The following is a 21,153-nucleotide window of genomic DNA, read 5'->3' on the forward strand; positions in this document are numbered from 1 at the left end:
TTTCAAAAAAAAAAAGAGACAAATTGAGCCAAAATATAACAAACCAGGAATTCCTTTATAAATTAATTTCAACTGTACACAGGCTTCAATGGCCAATACTGCATACATATCAAAAGAGAAATGGTGCATCAAGAGACTAGATAAACCGCCACCTTACCCTATTTTACCTCCTTGTTTTCCAATGCCCTTTTCAAACATATTGATGAGAACCAGAATACAGAAATAGAGTACAAGGTATGAGAATAAGAAAAATACTTTGATTAATACTGAAATAGAAGAAACAGAAATACAATAGCTACTGCTATTGTCCCAGAGTAAGACTCCTGTAAAAGAAGAGACTCTCTTCACTCTACTCTTAACAACCTATTTCTCATCATACCCCAACCCTCATCCTAACAGAAACTTATATAGGAAACCTTCTCTCACTCTTTTGCACCTTCCTACCCGCAAAAGGCGTAACTAACTGTGTCAGCTCACTCCTCAAAAGATTCCCCTCCTCTCTTATTCTTTCTAACATAAACTTTCCATATTTTGGGCCTAGACTCATGAGCTGCAGCCCAACTTTCACTAAGGGTTCTATCACATATACCCAAAATCCAACTTCTTTAGCTCCAATAGAGACATATCCCTAGGTATAAATTGCAGAGAAAAACAAAAAGAATTACTCCTGTTTAGTATTTTCCTAAATCTCCATTCTGTTCTTTCTGCTCTCTTTCTAGTCTTGCATTTCCATACCGAGATTTCTCCTCAATCCAACCAATGATGTCTGAGAACACAATCTTCAAGTTTTCCAGCGGCTCTCCATACAACAAACCGTGCCACATTCCTGGATAAAGCTTCAGTGTCTTATCAGAGCTTGAGGCCACATCATGTAGCTGTTTGCTAACTGATTTATCAGTCACCTTATCTTCCTCACCATGTAAAACCAGAAAAGGCAGTGAAACCTGTATATCCAAATAGAGATCGATGATTCATCAGGCTTGCGTTAAGATCTCGTTTGGTTACAAATTAAAGAGTGCTAATCGCAGCTTATCTATTAAAAAAACACTGAATAAGCTCAAATAATTGCTCTCTAGTCCGTATCTAAACGAGTTCTAAGTATCATCATTAAAGTGAGTATGAGAAATTTGACAAACCTCGTTTAGATTTTTCTCAATTCCTGTGCTGACCCTCAAAAGCTCGTAACCTGTTCTCAAGCGAGGCTTTCCTTTATAGCAATATTTATTATCTCTAACCTGCATTACATGAATATATAATAGCTTAATCTTCTAATTCTAAATTGCATTTTCACATATATGAATATGACTTAATTGAAGTTAAAAGTTGGTTAAGTAGTCCGACTAACTGCATGTTTGGATGCACGACTAAAATCTACCGTATGTTAAAATCACGGTAGACAGAAACAACTTATCATAACTTTTGTTTCTATCTATTGTGATTTTACCTTCACCTGATTTTACATCATATATTCAAACATGCACTTAAGTATATAAGTAATGATACAAGGATATAAAGGATTAATAGTATATTTGGATAACTTATCTTCTTTTCTTTTCTGAATAAATTTTCACATACAGAAGCTACTTCAATCGTGAGAAAGTATTTGTGTCTAGTGTATGAATTTTTAGTAGAAAAAAAAGTGTGAATATATACCTGTTGTCTGACTTCAGGATCTTTAAAGGCGACGTCAATGATATCTTGAGTTGGGACTAATTTCCATGAAGGAATAACTTTGCTGAGTGTACTCAATATACTAATCACCATTGCATTGGGTTTTATATCTTCTGCAATCTGCACAACATTAATTTCATTAATACAACTTGTAAAAGCTTTCACATCAATGCAAGAAAATCAGCAAAGTTGACTTTTGGGAAGAAAGTCTAAAGTTGGAATCAATTATTGCTGATATAAAAATTGATTTTGAAGAAAAATAAGCGGATTCAATATGCTATTATCTTAAAAGTATAGTGCTTTAAGAAGTAATCATTTAAAAGAAAAAGAATTGTATAAATCTAATTTTATATCTGTTTATATCCACCGAATTGAAATGATCGATATAGTTTCATGCAAATCATTGCCTGAAACTATTGATTATCAATCAATTATGTTATTTAAATTAACAAGTCACTTTCTAAAGACAAGGTCTTCCAGGGGGGACGTACAGTGGGAGCAACTATTGCAACGGTTTGGCTTAGAAAATTTTTCATTGATCCACTTGCTAAGGGAGTACGCGACCTAATTAATAATTTGTTTTGGAAGGAATCAACCTAATTAATAATTGATTGGCTTAGATGTGGAGAAAAGTAGAGAGAAATGAAATTTATGTATTTCTTTGGTAGGGAAAAAGTAAAATGTTGAAATTAAATATTTTCCTTGTTTATTTAGTTGAATAAAAAGGTATCAATAAATAATTAATAAATGCAATATTATTCAACGCTTGATATAATGAAAAAAAAAATAAGAATAAAATTGAAAATAAGAAACCATCTCTTGAATTTTTTAAAAAGGTGTGAGCTTTTTTTTTCCCTTCACAATCATATCAAAGAAAATGATATTTTTTCCTTATACCTGCACTTAACTCTCCCTCCTTTGATTTTCGACATTTTTTAGTCAACTTTCATTTTCACCTTTTTATGTTGTCCACACATACATTTTCACCTCAAACAAGGATTTCATGGACCTTCTAGATATCAAAGAATTTTTTATCAAGCAGTTATCAAAGATATATAAGTCAAACAATGATATTCTTACGGGTCCATTGTACTATTTTGCTTTAACGAATCAACTAAAATTTAATATTATAAAATTACATTATTTTTTTAGACGTGGCGTCAGCGCTTATGTGTGTAGAAATAAAAGTAAAACATGTAGCAATCAACATGATTGTCTCATAAACAAGCGAGAATCTCTCTAATGATCTATACTACTCCTAGTTACTAACAATGAAGAGGTGCATGCATTCATTGCTCGGTTGCATATATCCATGAACTGAGTAAATATGACACTTTTGGGTTTTAATGCCAACTCGGCTAGCAGTCACACACTGTATTTGGATCTACATTTAACTTCCTCAAAGTCAAATTGAAACCCACCCATCACATTACTCAATTTAGATTTTCCTCAATCAACTTAGAGGGAAAATAGGTCATCACATTTATAGTGAATTTTTCACTTTTTATAGGTAAACACATTAGTAGTTAAAAATGTTAGTAAATTAGTCGCTCTTTATAGTTCGAATCCTGAACCTTGAACTTTTCATCACACCCAACTCTTATATTCCCTTAACTTTTACCACTTGAGTTAATCTTTGGGGACATAGTAAATTTTACATGAATTTTAATTACTTAAATGAGAATGAGTTGAAAATTATTGGCATTTTATTTTCATGTTCTAATTGATACTACTTGGAAAGGAAGCAAGAATATATTCTTTGGTTATACTGTCCGGTACCATGTCAAGAGATAAATAATAGAGAAAAAACTACAACATCTATATAATCAATGTGATGATGGTTCTGAATTTACTTGGGGTAAATTGTTTCTTGAGTCCAAATACACCCATTTCTAACCTAGATATAAATAGAAGAAAGATAATACATGATGTGATAAAAAAGAAGAGACATGTATATAAAAAATGAGTAAAAAAAATGCAAGTGAAATTAAAATTGTTTACTTGACACCAAATCAAAATATTCTTATGTGGAAACGGTAAAAAATTACAGTGAGCAAAAATCACGTGAAAAAAATCAATTCTCCTACCATTTAGTGGTTGTTCATCATCATTTTATCTTTGTATTGAAATATATACTAAGTTTTTGTGTGTGTCTATTCATATCTATTAAATTTGTATGATTCTCTAATATTTGTGAAACAAGAGATAGACAGAGAATCTCACATAGTGATGTTATCTGATATGTGAGGATGTTAATATGCATGCATCATCCCAACATACAAATCTAGCCTGGCCCAACAAAAAGAGAAACATGCAGAACAACCACAGAAAAGCAACCACAATGGAGAGAGAGAAACCGTGCAACCTTGTGCAATTCTAATCAAACAACACATGTAGTAGTAACAGAAACACAAGCATGTAATGTACGGTGCAGAAATTACACCTTTCAGAAGATATTTTCTCATTCATATTCATATAACAACAACAAAAGAGAATAAAGTGAAGAAGGAACGAACCTTGCACATGGGTGCCACCAAAATTGCCCCATCCCAATAATCTGGCTTTTTCCGGTGCAAAAGCAGAGCCACAGCTCCTCCCATAGATTCCCCCATCAGAAACCTCATCTTCCTCTTGTTCTCTGGCTTTTCTGAAAGAAAAAATAATCACAAAAAGATTAACATAACACCACACTATCTATCTCTTACTATCACATTAGAGCAATATTCGAATCACATTATTTTTTCTCAGAATGAGCACTGAAACTTGTATCCATAATTGATTATTACTTTAGCATTAATTGCAAAAGGAGATTCTTGGAATCAATTCGTTGACCGCGTGAAATTAGAGATTCCTAACACATGCTTGTATTTTCATCAAAATATTAAGATATGTTAAAATTTTGGATACAGATCATTTAACTTAGGTCCAGTTTGGAAGAGCTTATTTAAGCTTATCTGACAGCATAAGTTCTTATACCAGTGTTTGGGAGGGCTTATGCAAACAGCTTATGGCCTATCATAAGCTATTTTCAGCTTATTTTCATAAGCTACTCAGGATAGCTTATGAAAAACAGCTTATGCTTATATACAGCTTATTTTTTATTTATTTCAATAAATTTTTTAAAATAGCTTATGAATAAGTGCTCACGAAAGCGCTTATGACCATAAACGCTTAATTAGTGTGTTTGTAACTTGCAAACAAGATTTCTCTCTCACTTGCCCTCCCCTCCCTTTTCCTCAAAAGCCTGTCCCTTCCCAACTGCAAACACACCCTTGTTTGCTTGTGTGGGTTCATTGAATCCAAACACATTTACAATTACTCTTTCATCTCTTCCTTTCCCTTTCATACAAATACAAATTTGGTGGAGACATGCATACCATTTCCAAAATAATTCAATTAAAATTAAAAAATATTTATGATGCCAAGCTAAGCATTTAGCAATGGACAAATATTAGTGCCGGCCACATCATGGGTTTGAAAACGTGTTCAAAAACGGCAGGCAACAACAAATAACACAGAGAGAGAGAGAGAAAGAAGTTGCTGACCACAAATGGTGGAAAAATGGTGGAAGCAATCGTCGATGACATGATCAAAATTAATGACAAGACCAGAAAGTCCATCTGATTTTCCATGCCCTTCATAATCTATCCCATAAACTGCATAACCTGCTTGTGCAAGCCTTGTTGCTGTGCCTGATGATTCAACATTCATTCATTCATATCAATATTCATTATCATCATTCATCATCATCATTCTGCTGCAAGGTTGATTGATTTTGATAAAAAAAAACTGGGAAAATTAATTACTGTCAAGGGTGATGCTGCATTCCATTGCATAGCCATGACACAAGAAAATCAAAGCTTTTGGAGTTTCATTCACCGGAAGCCATCTACTTGCCCAAAGCTTCATCCCTCGAGAATTCAACACAAATTCCTGGAAAATCAAATGAAAAAAAAATTGAATTAATAACCAACGTTAGAGATTCTTCCATATAAAAATTGATTCTGAAATTCAAAACTCACCTCTTCATATTTGACCCTGTTTGCACTCGCCTGCAAAGAAGAAAACAAGTTAATTACCTATCAAGGTAGGAATAAGATGATTAATGTTGATAGAGAGAGAGGTACCATGGATGAAGAAGAATTGTTAACGTTTGAGGTTTGGAAGCTTTGGCCTGTTCTGTTTTTTTCTCTGTTAAGAACAGGGGATATATGGTAAAACAGGGGATGAGGTGGTTTTGGATGACAAAACAAAAACAGAGTATTTTCAGGAGGGATATTTTTACTTTATGGAAAAAAATCAGGGATCATGTAAATTAGGGATATTTTTGAAAGGCTTTAGCTTCTCTATTTATAGGAATGAGGGTGTAAGTCAATCATTCAACACTTTTCCATTTGTCCCACTAGGCAGCCAATAGTACTTAGAGATTTGTTTATTATTTAATTGAAATAATTTATCATGTAACAACCCTTAAATCATGTTAGATTATTTTAATAAAAAATCATTTTTTATCTTAAAAAATGTATAAAAGTTCACTTGTACCACTGTAAACAGATAATCAAATCAAATCAAATATCAAATACTATCTACTAAAGGAATGAGATCAACCTAGCATAAACTAGCTTAATTTAGCGTAATTTCTTTTGAAATATAATTTAGCCTAATTAACTGCATGCCATTATATTATCTTTAATAATAATAAATGTATTAACTAATTCTTGTTTCTTGATATATTATATTATTTATAAATTAATAGTTAATTATTATCATAAATATTTTTGTTGGTTACAAGAGGAAATTATTATCATATATATATATATTATATTTCAAGAAGGTACTGCATTTTTATAGTGTATATGATTTTACATAATCAACTAATATTTTAACAAACATGGTTTAAAGTTTAAACAATTGTTAATTGATTAACTATATTTAATTTTTTTCCCTTTTTAATAGTTATATACCGACTTCTAAAGAGAATCACGTCGTGGATCATTTGACAGGTATTAAGTAGAGATTTGGTTTAATTTTATAGTTAGTAGAAGATAATAAAAAGAAAGAGTGGTTGGATTGATCATTAGAAAAGATAAAGAGGATTGCTTAGATTAGATCTTGGATGATTATACTAATAGAGGTGTTCTTTTTGAGGAGTTGACAATCTTGGCATGAGCTCATCTTGTTTGTAGTATATTTAATTATGAGAAACTTTCTTTCATGCATTATCGCACATTTATTTTTCTTTTGGCGTGCTTCTTTTGACTGGATTTTCACAATCAAAAATTAATTGATCTTCCCTCTATATTGGGTAGACTTTTGCGCGATACTGATTGAAGAGTTTCCACTTTAACATCAATATATTTATGAGGATTGAAAATAATGGATTTTGATTGATTGTTTCTGGCTCCTGAAGTTGAAACCGTGTGTAATGGACGGATAAGAACTTGGAGAAGGAGAAAGATAAGGGACATGAAAAGTAAACGCCCAATTGAGGTGTTTTAGAAAAGAGATAAGAATAGATTGAAAAAGATTTGATAAAAGATATATAACATTATTTTAACGTGAGAGATTTAATTAACAATTATTTATTTATTTTCATATAGAATCGTGGATACTGAAACTGTGATAAAATCAGCAACCATAGTTCTTATTTCTTTGTGTGTGTGTGTTTTTTTTTGGTACATCTTTGTGTGTTTATATAAGTAAACTTTTTTTTTTCACTTCTTAAAGAGAAAGCATAAACAAACTAAATACACTCAAATAACCTTCACAAAGAAAAAGTTGTTTAGTTTTGATATCCAGACCTTTATTGTACGATGAGGTAGTTCGTCTCAAAGATAACATTCTTAAGCTTGGATTACTTATTTATTTGAAAGATATTTAATTACATCATAGTATAATATGATACAAAACATTTTTAATTATATTAATCAGATTAATTAAATAAAAATTACATATTATACTCATCAATAATGGTTAAACGAAGCAGCCCGGGGGAGTGCTGAGCCTTGTGAAGAGTGTAATTGGAGGAAGGTTGGTCTAAGTTCAATGTTGACGACGTCATGTCTGGATCGCTTCAAGCTAGCTGCGATGGGGTTTTGAGAGGGTCCTCTTGCTAGAGAAGTAATATAAAATCATTCATGTGACACTTACCCAACAATTTAAACTTTTCGGATAATTGATTATTTGATATGGTATTAGAGTTTCTATAATCAAGTGGTACCGAGTTCGATTCTTGCAGCCTCCAATTCTTCTAACAAATTAAAAGATAATTAAAGCACCTACATGATAGGTGACAAAGTCAAAGGGCTCTTGCGTGAAGGGGCAAGCTAGAGAAGTAATATAAAACCATTCATGTGGCCATTACCCAATAACTTTAAGTTTTTGGGATTATTGGTTATTTAATACCTCTAGTTAGTGGGTGTTTGGTGTCTGTTATTACTGAAGTTGAGGTGGTCATGAACTTCGAAGTCCCTAGAGTGGTGATAAATAGAGAGCGATTCCTTGGAGGTGATTTGATTTATCAATGCTCCCCTGATCACTTGATGGTTCCCATCAATTTACAGAATTAGCAGAATATATTTGTCAATTAAAGGATGTGCATGGTAGATGCAATTCCAACATATGCACCGTGAGACTAATTCACTTGCAAACAATTTAGTTCAAGTGACTAGTCGATTTCCTTTTGGTTTGCACTTGATTTCCTCTCCATTTGGGGATTATCATAAGATCATTGTTCATGATAATTTGGGAAATGTTCCCAATGTATATCATTGTTTCCGCTCTGAGTAATGTTCTTTCTTTTGATAGGGCTTAGCCCTTTGTAAAAAAAAAAGTAGTTAACAGTTAATTTGTTATTTTTTTTTTTGATAATAACAGTTAATTTGTTATTAATATGAAATGAATCAACAATTAATATCGTAGACAAATATAATAGAAACTGATTGAAATGGATCCCCTGTTCCGTTCACACTGGACAATGTACTATAGTCACGGATTGAAATCGAGCGTGGAACGTTCACACGTGATGTTTGCATTTTATATACTGTTGTAAAAATATTAATCACGTGGGATTCACTTGAGTAGCATTGTTTCTACTTTCTATTTGGGAGAGTAAAAAAGCTTCTTAAACAATTCTAATGAAGTTTTTGAAGACATAATAATTTTAAGAAATACTACTATACTAAACTCTATGGCGGATGCCCTAGCTAAATCAGCGTTTCGGCTTGATTCTCTTGTTTGGATTTAAGAGGCTCCTTTAGAGATTTCATCTATTATTCAGAACGATGTTATTGCCTCTGGAGTTTCTTCTTAATTGAATGCAATCCCTTCAAAAATATAATAATAATAATAATAATAATAATAATATATGAACAATAGTGTTTTTTTAAGTAATAGTGTCTGTCATCAAGTATCGTAACATTATTTTGACTACATGTTCAGATCGTGGTTAAATGTCGTTGCTCCCTCTTTTCACAGTGTTTGTGTGAAGTGATGAGGATTCACTTTTTTTTTTGGTTTCTTTTCCGACTTGCAAGTGGCGGCTTCTAGATAAATAAACGATGGTGGTCAGAGTTGCAACTATGGTGGGTGAGGTAATAATAATGGCATTTTTATGATGTAATTAATGAATCCCCCATCTCTAACCTTTTTAACAACATCATCATGAGACTAGTAGAAGACCTATTCAACCCATAAGGCCCATTTAGATATGACAATGTTAAGTTTATTTAATTTCTACATTAATTTGTTCCTTTTACACAAAATATCAAAATATCTGAGTGTTAGAGGAAATTTTAAATTTTTACTCGAAATTCTTAAATTTTAATGATATTAGTCCTTTGAATGGGTGACGAATTTCAAAAAAATTAATTTTTCCGAGTTTCATCATATAAAGAAGGGGAGTTTTAATCAAATTTTCTCAAATTAAAATTTGTGCAAATTCTTTAGTGTTGGTGGAAACTTTCAATTTTTAGTCGAAATTCTTGAATTTTAAGGGTTAATATTAGCCTTTAGAATAGGTGACGAAATTCAAAAAAATTAATTTTTCCAAGTTTCATTATATGATGAAGGAGAGCTTTAACCAAACTTTCTCAGGCCAAAATTTGTGCAAATTTCTAAGTGTTGGTGGAAGTAACCAATTTTTAGTTGAAATTCTTGAATTTTAAAAGTATTAGTCCTCTGAGTGGGTGACAGAATTCAAAAAAATTAATTTTCCGAGTTACTTCATATGAAGAAGGGGAGTTTTAATCAATTTTTCTCAAGTTAAAATTTGTGCAAATTCTTTAGTGTTTATGGAAATTTTCAATTTTTAGTCGAAATACTTGAATTTTAAAGGTATTTAGCCCTTAAAATGGGTGACGGAATTCAAAAAAAATAAGTTTTCCGAGTTTCATTATATGATGAAGGGGGGATTTAACCAAACTTTCTCAAGCCAAAATTTGCGCAAATTTCTAAGTGTTGGTGGAAATTTCCATTTTTTGTCGAAATTCTTGAATTTTAAAGGTATTAGTCCTCTGAATGAGTGACAGAATTCAAAAAAATTAATTTTTCCGAGTTTCGTCATATGAAGAAGGGAAGTTTTAATCAAATTTTCTCAAGTTAAAATTTGTGCAAATTCTTTAGTGTTGGTGGAAATTTTCAATTTTTAGTCGAAATTCTTGAATTTTAAAGGTTAGCCCCCTAAATGAGTGATGAAATTCAAAAAATTTAATTTTTCTGAGTTTCGTTATATGATGAAGGGGAACTTTAACCAAACTTTCTCAAGCCAAAATTTGTGCGAATATTTGAGTGTTGGTGAAAATTTCCAAGTTTTAGTCGAAATTCTTAAATTTTAAAGGTATTAGTCCTCTAAATGGGTGACGGAATTCAAAAAAATTAATTTTTCCGAGTTTTGTCGTTTGAAGAAGGTGATTTATAATCAAATTTCTCAAGTTAAAATTTGTGTAAATTCTTTAGTGTTGGTGGAATTTTTCAATTTTTAGTCGAAATTCTTGAATTTTAAAGGTTTAGCCCTTGGAATCGGTGACAGAATTCAAAAAAATAATTTTTTCGAGTTTCGTCATATAAAGAAGGGGATTTTTAATCAAATTTTCTCAAGTTAATATTTTTGCAAATTCTTTAGTGTTGGTGGAAATTTTCAATTTTTAGTCGACATTCTTGAATTTTAAAGGTATTAGCCCTTAAAATGGGTAACAAAATTCAAAAAAATTAAATTTTCCGAGTTTCATTACATGATGAAGGGGAGCTTTATCCAAACTTTCTCAAGCCAAAATTTGTTCAATTTTCTGAGTGTTGGTTGAAATTTCCAATTTTTAGTCGAAATTCTTGAATTTTAAAGGTATTTTGGTTTCGTTTGTTATGATGCACAATGACTAATATCTTTCCTACTTTTCCTTTTCTTATGTAATGCTTGCTTTATTATTACATTCTTTTACTCATTTGGTAGATTTTGTTCCAAAATCTTCTATTTTCATTCTAATAAATCTGTTTTACTATAAAAAAAAGGTATTACAGTCTTCTGAATGGGTGACGAAAATCAAAAAAATTATTTTTCCGAGTTTCATTATATGATGAATGATGCTTTGACCAAACTTTCTCAAGCCAAAATTTGTGCAAATTTCCGAGTATTGGTGCAAATTTTCAATTTTTAGTTGAAATTCTTAAATTTTAAAGGTATTAGCCCTTGAAATGAGTGACAGAATTTAAAAAAATTAATTTTTCTGAGTTTCATTACATGATGAAGGGGATCTTAAACCAAAGTTTCTCAAGCTACAATTTGTGCAAATTTCTAAGTTTTGGTGGAAATTTCCAATTTTTAGTCGAAATTATTGAATTTTAAAGGTAGTAGTCCTTTGAATTGGTGACAGAATTCAAAAAAAATAATTTTCCCGAGTTTCGTCATATGAAGAAGGGGAGTTTTAATCAAATTTTCTCTAGTTAAAATTTGTGCAAATTCTTTAGTGTGGGTGGAAATTTTCAATTCTTAGTCGAAATTCTTGAATTTCGTCACCCATTTCGCTGCAATCGGGGGACTTGGACGCCTCCTCCGGGGGGGTGTGTTTCGCTCATGGTGGATGGGTCCTATAGTGCGTTTAGCGGCTGTATGGGTATTGGAGGCCTTATGCGTGATTCTGCTGGTTTGTCGCTAGGAGGATTTTATGTTGGGAGTAATGAAGGAGATCATCTGTATGCAGAAATGCAAGCATTGGAAACAGGTTTGAGATATGTTTGGAAGAACAATTGGCGGAAAAGTAGTTTGTGGAACTGATTGCTTGGAGATGGTTCGTGTAATAGAGAAGCGTGGTGCGGAGTTTCATTGCTATAGTACATTATTAATGGATATCCTTTTGCTTCTCTTTACGAATTGGGATGTTAAAATTAGTCATGTGCTGCGAGAGGGAAATGCTCCAGCAAATTGTCTAGCAGGAATTGGTGCCAGACTCGAGTGTGCTGTAATGGATTTGGATTCTCCTCTTAATGAAGTGGTGCCTCTTCTTGAGAAGGATTTAGCTGCTTTGTAATTCTTCTTTTAATTTTCCAATGTAAAAAAAAAACTTCATCTTGAATCAAACCTCAGTACTCTTGAATCCCATTTCCTGACTAATGCATTATATTTGAGGGGAGATGCCCTCAATTGGTTCAGATTGTTGCACCAACAAATCCACACATGGGGTATTATTTATTTATAACTATTCATGATCACGTACGACAATATATACCAAGAGGACTCTTACTAAGTTATGATAAGGCTATAGGTTGATCTTTGAAATTGAGTGGATGATAAAATGATTGAAGCACAAATCAAGTAGATATGCGTTTGCAATTTGCATTACTTGCTGGCAACTAGTACTTCAATTCATTGGGCCAATTCTCATGAGAAGGAGACACACAACAACATCTAATCTAAGTTCACCATCATACTTCATTTTCTCGTAGGTCATAATCACAAACATACAATCAAATCATTTCCTTTTCCTTATCGATCTCTGCCCAGACCACTAGAATTGAACCATACGCTAGACTAATACCATAGCAGAAAAATTAAAATTCCTCTGTTATAATAAATGACGACAAAATTGCCTAAATGGAAGTGATAAAATCAAAATAACCACAAATTGGTTAAATGGAAATGATAAAATCCATCATATATTACTCCAAGAGTCTCATTTTAGGATTTAGTTTCAATAATTTAATTGAAATAAAAAATGTAACTGTTTTTAATATGTGACAAGATAATTAGATGTTTGTGTAAAAAAAAAAATTACAAACTATTAGTTCATCAAAATTAAACTCATTTTATTTTCATCACATAAAAAAATTATAATTATTAAAGTTTAGTTTTCATAAAATATATCATCTTTTTTTGTATATCGGAAAGATAAATTGCACTCTTCAGGGAATATTGACCCCTCAACGTACCTCACTCAACCCGTATGGCCCCTAACCCTTACCACTTTAGCTATTATTCGAGAAAAAAATATCATCTAAATTTCTATTTTACTTATAACCTTTTTTTTTTCTATAACAATAGTTAAAAATATTTTAAGAAAAATAGTTTTTTTAACAGGAAAAATCGTTAAATTAAAATTATAAACGAAACGGAAAAAAGGTGTGTCATACAAAATCAATTTTTGACATATATACAATGAAATTTGTATATGCTAATAATTAATGTGTAGCATATATACATCAGTAAATTAAAATACTTAAGTTAAGTGCACACATATACATACATACATATATAGCTTAATCTAGTCTTCTACTATTATTTCATAATTGGTGTATATATCTTCTTCTTTTTTTTTAACAAAGGTGTATATATCATTTGTCCTATTCATTTGTCTTATGCAACGATGTGTTCCTCTCTGTATACAACATGACCGAATTCCAGAAAAAAAAAAGAGATCATCTATCACATCTAGTTGACCAAAGCCTGCTTAATTAGTATGATATCTTGTTTACTTGGATGTTCTGTCAAACTTAAGCCTTAATTAATCATATTAAGTTAAAGTTCTCTATGCTTGAATGATAATAGTCAATCTATAAAATAAACAGAGCATGCAGACTAAACAGGACCGGGATACAAGAACATGTATAACTGCATTTTGTGTTTTATTTACATTTGTCTCTAGCGGAAACTAGTTAAATGTGCTTATGCGTATGTCTTGTGCGATATATCCTCTAAACAAAGGCACAAAACTTAGAGCCGATTGATTAATTGCCTCATTATTCAATCAATTATTCATTTCTAAAAAGCATAAAATAGATATATTTAAGTTTGAAATACAAAATAAGAAGTTTAACTCTTTACTCTTTAGACAAGTGATTGAAATTCGATTATAAACTCTTACAAATGGAAAAGTTTATTTTATTAATTCCCCATTGCTTAGTACACTAACACAGTGAAACAAAAGATTAGACTCACGCCTTATGGGATATCTTAGTTAACACCACAATAAAAAATTAAGTCTAGAAAATTATCTCAGGTTGTGTGGAGTGAGATATTGAATAGATACTTTATAATTCTTAATATTAAATATTGCATATTTGTATATAATGCAATGTCCCTTAAATATTGACAAGATCGCCTCATAACTACCGAATTTTATCATCCAAACTTAGCTTCTCAGTTATGTACCTGTGAGGTTTCAAATATCCTAACTCGGTTACTTCACAAAGATAAATGCATAGAAATTAGAAGGTACACAACCTTCCGACTTTCAAACACACCAAAGCTCGGCCAGATGGCCCTCACTAGCAAGAACGACTTAGAGGAATAATATGGTAGAAGCTATCATGGGATGAACGTGAGCCATAACGCTCACTTGAATGTCATTAAATCGTCCAACAATATCCCTTCTTACTAACTTTGGGTGAAATAAAGAGTGAAGGGTGAAAGATTCAGAGTTTGAACTCTGAGGAGAGTCTAATTTACAAACATTACTAACAATTAACATTATCCTATAAAAAAACTCACATACGGATTTTATTGACTTTTTTTTTTTTGGACGAGGATTTTGTGACCTAGGCTAGACACTTTCTAAGCTTGGTCAAATTCCAAGAATTTGGAGAAAACTATTCCCATAATTTTTTCTGTTCCATATTTTTGTTGTCAAAGCACCCATCACTCTAGTAAGAAGAAAGGATGATGATATCATGGAAACATGATGGGCTTGGGCAGATCCAATCAAAATAACCCATGAGCAGCTATGTTTGAACCAAGCCCACTTCACTTTTCTCCTCTGTCTAAGTTCAGTTTATAAACCAAATAGCAAAAAAAAAGCCCAGTTCAAAATCCATCTGGGCCAAACCAAAACAACACAACACAACACACTATATTATAAATAAAAACCCTAACCCTTGCTTCATCCCTTTCATTGAGCACTAGGGTTTGTAGCGAAGAGGCGCAGCCATAGCAAGAGCTTCTGAATTCAGCAATGGGTAATCTTCAATCCAGATCATTCCCTCTCTCTCTCTCTGTGTGTGTATAGAATCGATAATCCCATTTCTGTGTGATTGAATCATGGTTTGTGTTGTTGTTGTTGTGCAGCGAGGATCAAGGTTCATGAGTTGAGGCAGAAGAACAAGGCTGATCTGTTGAGTCAGCTGAAGGACCTCAAGGCCGAGCTCGCTTTGCTCCGTGTTGCTAAGGTCACCGGCGGTGCCCCCAACAAGCTCTCCAAGATGTAAACAATGATTCACTCTTATAGTTTTCTCTTTCTTTCGTTCTGTGTGATGTGTTTGTGTTAATAATTTGAGTGTTTGATTGAATCATTTTGTGTTGCAGCAAGGTGGTGAGGTTGAACATTGCTCAGGTTCTGACTGTGATTTCTCAGAAGCAGAAAGCTGCTTTGAGGGAAGTTTACAAGAACAAGAAGTACTTGCCCCTTGATCTGCGCCCAAAGAAGACCAGGGCTATTCGCAGGAGGCTTACCAAGCATCAGGTAGAAATTATTGCTTTCTGTTGATTTATTCTCAAGTATTTGTATGTGCTATCTGGGTTGTTAATAATATATCTGCTGAATGGATCATATGGCTTCTAATGTGTAGAGGGTATGCTGTGTTGAATTAATATATCCCTTGTTAATGAATTACTGCCTTCAGATGAGGACATTTTGAGGAAATTTACCATGATTAGGATTTCTACTTAGTCCATGTTTCATGTTTGTTAACCCTTCTACAATTGATTCTGTGTTTCAGAATCAATTTTAGTGAGAAGCTTCTGTTTCAGAATCAATTTTAGTGAGAAGCTTCTATGTTTAAGAATTGTGTTTCAGAAGAAGCTCGTCCAAACATTATCAATAAGAGCTTATTTAGTGTTTTTTTCAAGCAGATAAGCTTCAATTTGCTCTAATAAGCTGGTATCCAGACAGGCCCCTTATGTCAAAGCCTTTCTGCTTCCTGAAACAAGTTTTTCTTTTGTTCAATTTTGTTAGGAACAAACTTAACTCCTGAATTCTTCCATGATCTTGTTTTCTCGAATGGTAACTATTGTGAGAAATGAAGGAATACTGCTGGAATGATCTGTTTTATTATTCCACCAATGATAAGTTGATCATTTTAAGACTTTTTTCATTAGTTAGTTTCAGATTGATGTGCCTTGTAAGAAGTGAAATTCAGATTGATGTGATAATGGGGGGTGCTTTATTAGTTTTGCTTCTTTATTTGTTGGAGCTGGACAATTTTGTTTCTTGTATAGCTAATGTGGTTTTTCATTTCTTGTTCTTGCAGGCATCATTGAAGACTGAGCGGGAGAAGAAGAAAGAGACATATTTCCCCATGAGGAAGTTTGCTATCAAGGTGTAGGACTTTAGAGCAATCACATTTCTCTACTGGACATTTACACCATTTCTAGTTTTCAAGTTTTGAGATATCTTATTTGTAGTTTCAACTTCTCTATCAAGTTGTTGGCTATGTTAAATTTCTTGTCATCAGACCCGGGCTTTCTCCCTTGAATTTACTAGGATTTCTGCATATTTCTGTCTTTAAAGCAGTAAATTTTCTTCTGATTGTTAGTCTGCAATTTGAAATCTGCTTAGCATTTTGCGTTAAGTTTTTGCCCTTATACTTGTCAACATTTCTTACAATGGCACAAAATAGTCCCATCCACTGAGTTTCTAGTTCATGTTTTGGTTGTATCTGCAAGAGTTCGGAATGGATTCTGCTTTTACAAAAGCCAAACGAAGTAGATTTTTTCACCATGATTTTGGTTTGGTTTCTCAATGAGTTTCCAAATTACCAGTCACAGCTTTTCCATGGTGCTTCCATTTTGGCATCTAGATCATCTTAACATCTGTTTAATACACAGGGTTGCCTGTTTAATTTTTATACCAAAAATCAATTATAAGAAACTTTTTTCATTTTCACCCCTTCTATTAATTGCTCGTATCAGGATACAAGAAATGCAACACTTGTTTATCAATCATCTCTCAATGTTATCTAAATATAATAAGAAGGAACTAAATTGATGTAAGAGACATGGATAATAATAATATTGCTAACTGGCCATTTTGTTGAGTAATGCTGTTTTTCTCGAAGGGCTTACACACACCTTATTTCACTATGTACAAGTAATTCCTCTTGTTTTCTTATTTTCAAGCAAGTTCCTTAAAGCTGGCTATTTTTACAGAATATAATGGTTATAAAACAAAAATTGAACTAGACTAATTAAGCCGACTAATTAAGCCTTAATCTAAATCGCAAAGCATCAACATAATTTATTAGAAACACAATGAGTTTTTTTTTTTAATAAAATGACTATATTTCATATCGGTAATATAAAAAATTGAAGACAAAAGGCAAAATAATAAATGAATAACTCAAATTCAAAAATAAATAAATAAATTATGAATCATATGAGAATCTCGTGCATGAACCTTTGTAACTTGTATTAGACTTTTATTGGACTAAAAAATATTACAAATAATGAAAAAATTGGTAAACCGGTTTTATGGTGGTACAGACCATACATCTACTGATTCGATGATTGTTCGGTTGAACAGGTTCCTAAAACCATAGTACTATACTCAAATCAAAAGAACTATCAGATTAACCAGAACTACAGACCCCTCTTAAATGTGCTTGAAGTAATGTCAATGGAGTCACATAAGCAAGGTGGTGTACTCCTGCAATTCAATGAACCTTATTTAGATGGTCGTATGGTCTTCTGGCCTACAAATGGACTGCCAACCTGTACATAACTGGAGGATATCTCTGAGAGAATTATCAGCTGCTTCCATAGTCCATGTTGGGTAATACTCACTAGGATGGAACATGGATTCTTCTTTGTACTCTGTAGGTAAGCATGGCTGAGCACCATTCAGAAACATGTCTCCTTCAGATATTAAGAAGCCAGTCTTCTGCTCTTCCTTATCTGCCGCCTACCGAATCATTTTGATCACAACCATTAGCAAATGTCACGGGTATTAAGTGTATGTTTGAAAACTGGGTAGGATGTAACGTTAGTAGGAGAAGTACTTTTAAAAGAAGCTAATGGGAGCAGCTTTTGTGAAGAGATAAATGATTCTGGAAGATCCATGTGTTAACCAATATGGCAGGACTAGAGTAAAAATTAATTATTCATTAACATAATATAGGAGGCTGTTTCATAACACCCAATTGACACAACTATGCATCTGCCAAAATAAAATCATGAAATTGAAATTGCTAGAAGTATACCCAAGTATTTACATATCTGGACTTCAGGATAACTAAGAAAACTATGCATGACTCAAAAACTGAGATATGCAAAATATTGGATGTTTAACGCCCTTTTCAGGGTAACATTTGGGTTTAGATTTTAAGAATGGGCAAAAATAAAGTAAAATTGAGAATATGATATGGCCCTCATTAATGATGATAAAACTCAGGACAGAACTAAGTACTTTAAAAATAGGACAGTCACCCCATCAAAGAATTTTTTTGCATAATAGAATAGTATTCAAATGTTTTATTTGCCCTGTCCAAATCTTGATACCGTATCTTCAAATTAGCTATAGTTGATTTAGTTTAGTCTGTTACAAATTTTCCCTCCTTACCCATTAATCTGGTTTTGTCCATGGATAAAATGGCAAACATGGAGTGAGAAGCAAAGTATTTTACCTTTTCAGTATAAAACTCAAAAGTCTTTTTCTTAGTTCCAGCTTCATATATGTTGCATTGAGAGTATATCTGTAAAATGATGGTAAAAAATTTAGTTATCTCCACAATTCTTGAACATAACTTTGAATGCGAAAAGATTCAAGAAGCTGAGGATGATAGCATCACACTTGCCTGGGACTCAACACTAGCACAAACAGCATATATTCCCCAGTTTCTGGTGTAATTGTTGTACAGATGAACTTTTCCAAATCTCACACGAGGGTGTCTTTGCCGGGTTCCGTCAAAGAAACAATGATGAATGGTCACCCGGATGCATCGATCGCCAACGTGAGATGGATCAGCTCCAATTAGCATGGTCTTGTCATGTGATGCAAAGTGACATCTGGTGCCACAAGCAAAGTAACTCATCACAATACATTACAGCTCACACTATCAATCATTAATGTAGTAGTTCAATTTAAAATGAAGAAAAAGAACCCACCTAGATATAGTGATATCTGTGCTCTGTCTTGTAATGTCTATAAGCCCATCATCATAATCACGAAGGCTGCATCGATCAATCCATATGTGCCTAGAATTAGGTTTGATTTGAATGCCATCCACATCATGACCCCTACCACCCTCAAACTCAAGATTGCATACAATTATGTGCTCACATTCTTTCAGCCTTAATCCCTTCCCAGTAAATTTTATCCTCTGGCCTCTGCCATCTACAGTCTTATAAGATGACACACTCAAGTATGACTGAAGATGAATCGTGCCCGAAACTTGAAAAACAATCCACAGGGGATCCTTTCTTCGACATCCCTCACGAAGGGAACCAGGACCATCATCTGAAATCAGCAAACAGGCAACAGATGATTCACAAACATAAATTCAATATAAAAGCTCAAGACATAAAAACTCTACATGTTGTACAGCTTCAAATGATTTTAAACAAAAAATTAGGCCTAAGCATTTTTTTCTCTAACACATGTAGGAGCCAATTTATCGTGTGGGAAACATCCACATTCCACACCATGTAGGAGGCAACTTATTCGAGCCGGAAACATCCACATTCTGGTCAGGTTAGCTCTCTCAACAAACTTTTTTTTCATTCACAATATTCAAAACCTAAGATTTTACTAAGGTGAAATCATGCATGTATTGGTAAATTAGGCCTAAGCATCAATCAGCATATGCAGCTGCACCTTTTTCCCCCACAAATTGATTCTGAAAATAGGCTAATAAGGGCATCTAAATTTCAAAATCCCCATTCATTGAAAATCATGCATACAAATTGATAAAGTGTTACACCCCTTTGATGAAATGCACAAAAAAGATCATGAATTTAGCAAATTCAACAAAAACCCATCACATGAATTGGAAAAAAAAAAAACAGGATGATCCTGCCTGCAAGGGTGGTGACCAAATAGAGAGGACCATGGAGACCACCGATAGCGTTGCGGCCGAAACCCTCTGCTTGACCGGCCAAGGCCCTCAAAGTGGAATCTACATCGCCGTATGGCAGCATCGACGCCATGATATTCACCTCTGCTTCAGCTTCAGACTCAACCTTGTTGAAAAAAATAAACCGAATTAAAATGATTTATTTTTAGTATATTATGTATCATGGGATAATGGGATAATCTTTATGAGATACCTTTTTTCTTGTCTAAAGAAATTTTTTACTTTAAAAGATAAATACAATATCTTAATACTAATTGTTGAAGATTAGTGGACAAGTTTTTGCTAATCCAAGACCCTTATTTGTAAGAAAATGTTAGCTCAACATCTATTTTTGACCGACATCCTAAAAATATATACATTAGCGGTGATTTTTAACGTTAAATGCTGCAGCCGCTAATAACCGTTAGTATTGCGTATATCAACAAACAAAAATTCAATGTTTACTTATAATTACTCTTAGCATCTATGACTAGCTGGCACACAGTTTGGTAACAAAATTACTTAAGATGGTAGAAAAAATCATTTAAATTTGCATATATAAATGATAATAGTTGGGGTTGTAAGATGAATATTCAATAGTTTTTGAATCATATAAGAGTCAATTAACGATTGTCACTAGCATATTTTACTCCAAAACAACTCTAGATTGATCCTATTTTTATTGTATTATTGGTTTGGTAGATAAAACTCAAATCTCTTAAGCATCTGATATTGGATTTGGTTTGGTAGATAAAACTCAAATCCCTTACACATTGAATCAAATGTGTAAGGTTTAGTTTCAACTTTTTTGGCCATAAAAAAAATCCTAAGACTCAAAACATAACGATTCACGTTCAAAAAAAAACATAACGATTCAAATAATTGAATTCAACAATATAGTCGATGGTTATTAATGGGCTTTACTTGAAAATTTAATACTTAAATAGTTGGATT

At 32.8% G+C, this 21,153-nt stretch overlaps 4 protein-coding genes across 4 annotated transcripts; 2 read left to right on the forward strand and 2 right to left on the reverse strand.

Annotated features, from left to right (window-relative positions):
• Window positions 1-237: 237 nt before the first annotated feature.
• On the reverse strand, window positions 238-6,001 carry LOC130717911 (caffeoylshikimate esterase-like). The gene is made up of 8 exons (XM_057568312.1): window positions 5,799-6,001; window positions 5,694-5,723; window positions 5,478-5,604; window positions 5,217-5,363; window positions 4,188-4,318; window positions 1,654-1,791; window positions 1,137-1,235; window positions 238-944 (listed from the first exon to the last, which is right to left on the reverse strand). Exons 1-8 carry the CDS (start codon window positions 5,799-5,801, stop codon window positions 672-674), a joined length of 948 nt encoding a protein of 315 aa, XP_057424295.1. The 5' UTR covers window positions 5,802-6,001; the 3' UTR covers window positions 238-671.
• Window positions 6,002-11,737: 5,736 nt separating this feature from the next.
• Window positions 11,738-12,191, forward strand: LOC130720037 (uncharacterized). Its single transcript, XM_057570619.1, has 2 exons — window positions 11,738-11,885; window positions 11,965-12,191. Exons 1-2 carry the CDS (start codon window positions 11,738-11,740, stop codon window positions 12,189-12,191), a joined length of 375 nt encoding a protein of 124 aa, XP_057426602.1.
• Window positions 12,192-14,974: 2,783 nt separating this feature from the next.
• Window positions 14,975-16,644, forward strand: LOC130720643 (60S ribosomal protein L35-like). The gene is made up of 4 exons (XM_057571315.1): window positions 14,975-15,111; window positions 15,221-15,356; window positions 15,458-15,614; window positions 16,402-16,644. The coding sequence occupies exons 1-4, from the start codon at window positions 15,108-15,110 to the stop codon at window positions 16,474-16,476; spliced, it is 372 nt and encodes a 123-aa protein (XP_057427298.1). The 5' UTR covers window positions 14,975-15,107; the 3' UTR covers window positions 16,477-16,644.
• Window positions 16,645-17,494: 850 nt separating this feature from the next.
• On the reverse strand, window positions 17,495-20,359 carry LOC130720485 (probable pectate lyase 4). The gene is made up of 5 exons (XM_057571135.1): window positions 20,164-20,359; window positions 19,253-19,604; window positions 18,943-19,153; window positions 18,772-18,840; window positions 17,495-18,050 (listed from the first exon to the last, which is right to left on the reverse strand). The coding sequence occupies exons 1-5, from the start codon at window positions 20,291-20,293 to the stop codon at window positions 17,817-17,819; spliced, it is 996 nt and encodes a 331-aa protein (XP_057427118.1). The 5' UTR covers window positions 20,294-20,359; the 3' UTR covers window positions 17,495-17,816.
• Between the last annotated feature and the right edge of the window lie 794 nt (window positions 20,360-21,153).

This window comes from Lotus japonicus, chromosome 5 (assembly GCF_012489685.1).
Source record: "Lotus japonicus ecotype B-129 chromosome 5, LjGifu_v1.2".
In the NCBI taxonomy this organism is placed as follows: Eukaryota; Viridiplantae; Streptophyta; class Magnoliopsida; order Fabales; family Fabaceae; genus Lotus; species Lotus japonicus.

Bases quoted from the DNA above. Each gene is read 5' to 3' on its own strand.
- LOC130717911 (XM_057568312.1), bottom strand. The intron at 5,605-5,693 runs GTGAGTTTTGAA...TTGATTTTCCAG, and splicing joins ACAGGGTCAAATATGAAGAG to GAATTTGTGTTGAATTCTCG. The intron at 1,792-4,187 runs GTTCGTTCCTTC...AATGTTGTGCAG, and splicing joins TGGTGGCACCCATGTGCAAG to ATTGCAGAAGATATAAAACC.
- LOC130720037 (XM_057570619.1), top strand. From the start codon at position 11,738: ATGGTGGATGGGTCCTATAGTGCGTTTAGCGGCTGTATGGGTATTGGA. The intron at 11,886-11,964 runs GTTTGAGATATG...TTCGTGTAATAG, and splicing joins AATGCAAGCATTGGAAACAG to AGAAGCGTGGTGCGGAGTTT.
- LOC130720643 (XM_057571315.1), top strand. The intron at 15,357-15,457 runs GTAAACAATGAT...TTTGTGTTGCAG, and splicing joins CCCAACAAGCTCTCCAAGAT to CAAGGTGGTGAGGTTGAACA. The intron at 15,615-16,401 runs GTAGAAATTATT...TTGTTCTTGCAG, and splicing joins GGAGGCTTACCAAGCATCAG to GCATCATTGAAGACTGAGCG.
- LOC130720485 (XM_057571135.1), bottom strand. From the start codon at position 20,293: ATGGCGTCGATGCTGCCATACGGCGATGTAGATTCCACTTTGAGGGCC. The intron at 19,605-20,163 runs GCAGGATCATCC...TGCTGATTTCAG, and splicing joins TTTGGTCACCACCCTTGCAG to ATGATGGTCCTGGTTCCCTT. The intron at 18,841-18,942 runs GCAAGTGTGATG...ATCATTTTACAG, and splicing joins GTGCTAGTGTTGAGTCCCAG to ATATACTCTCAATGCAACAT.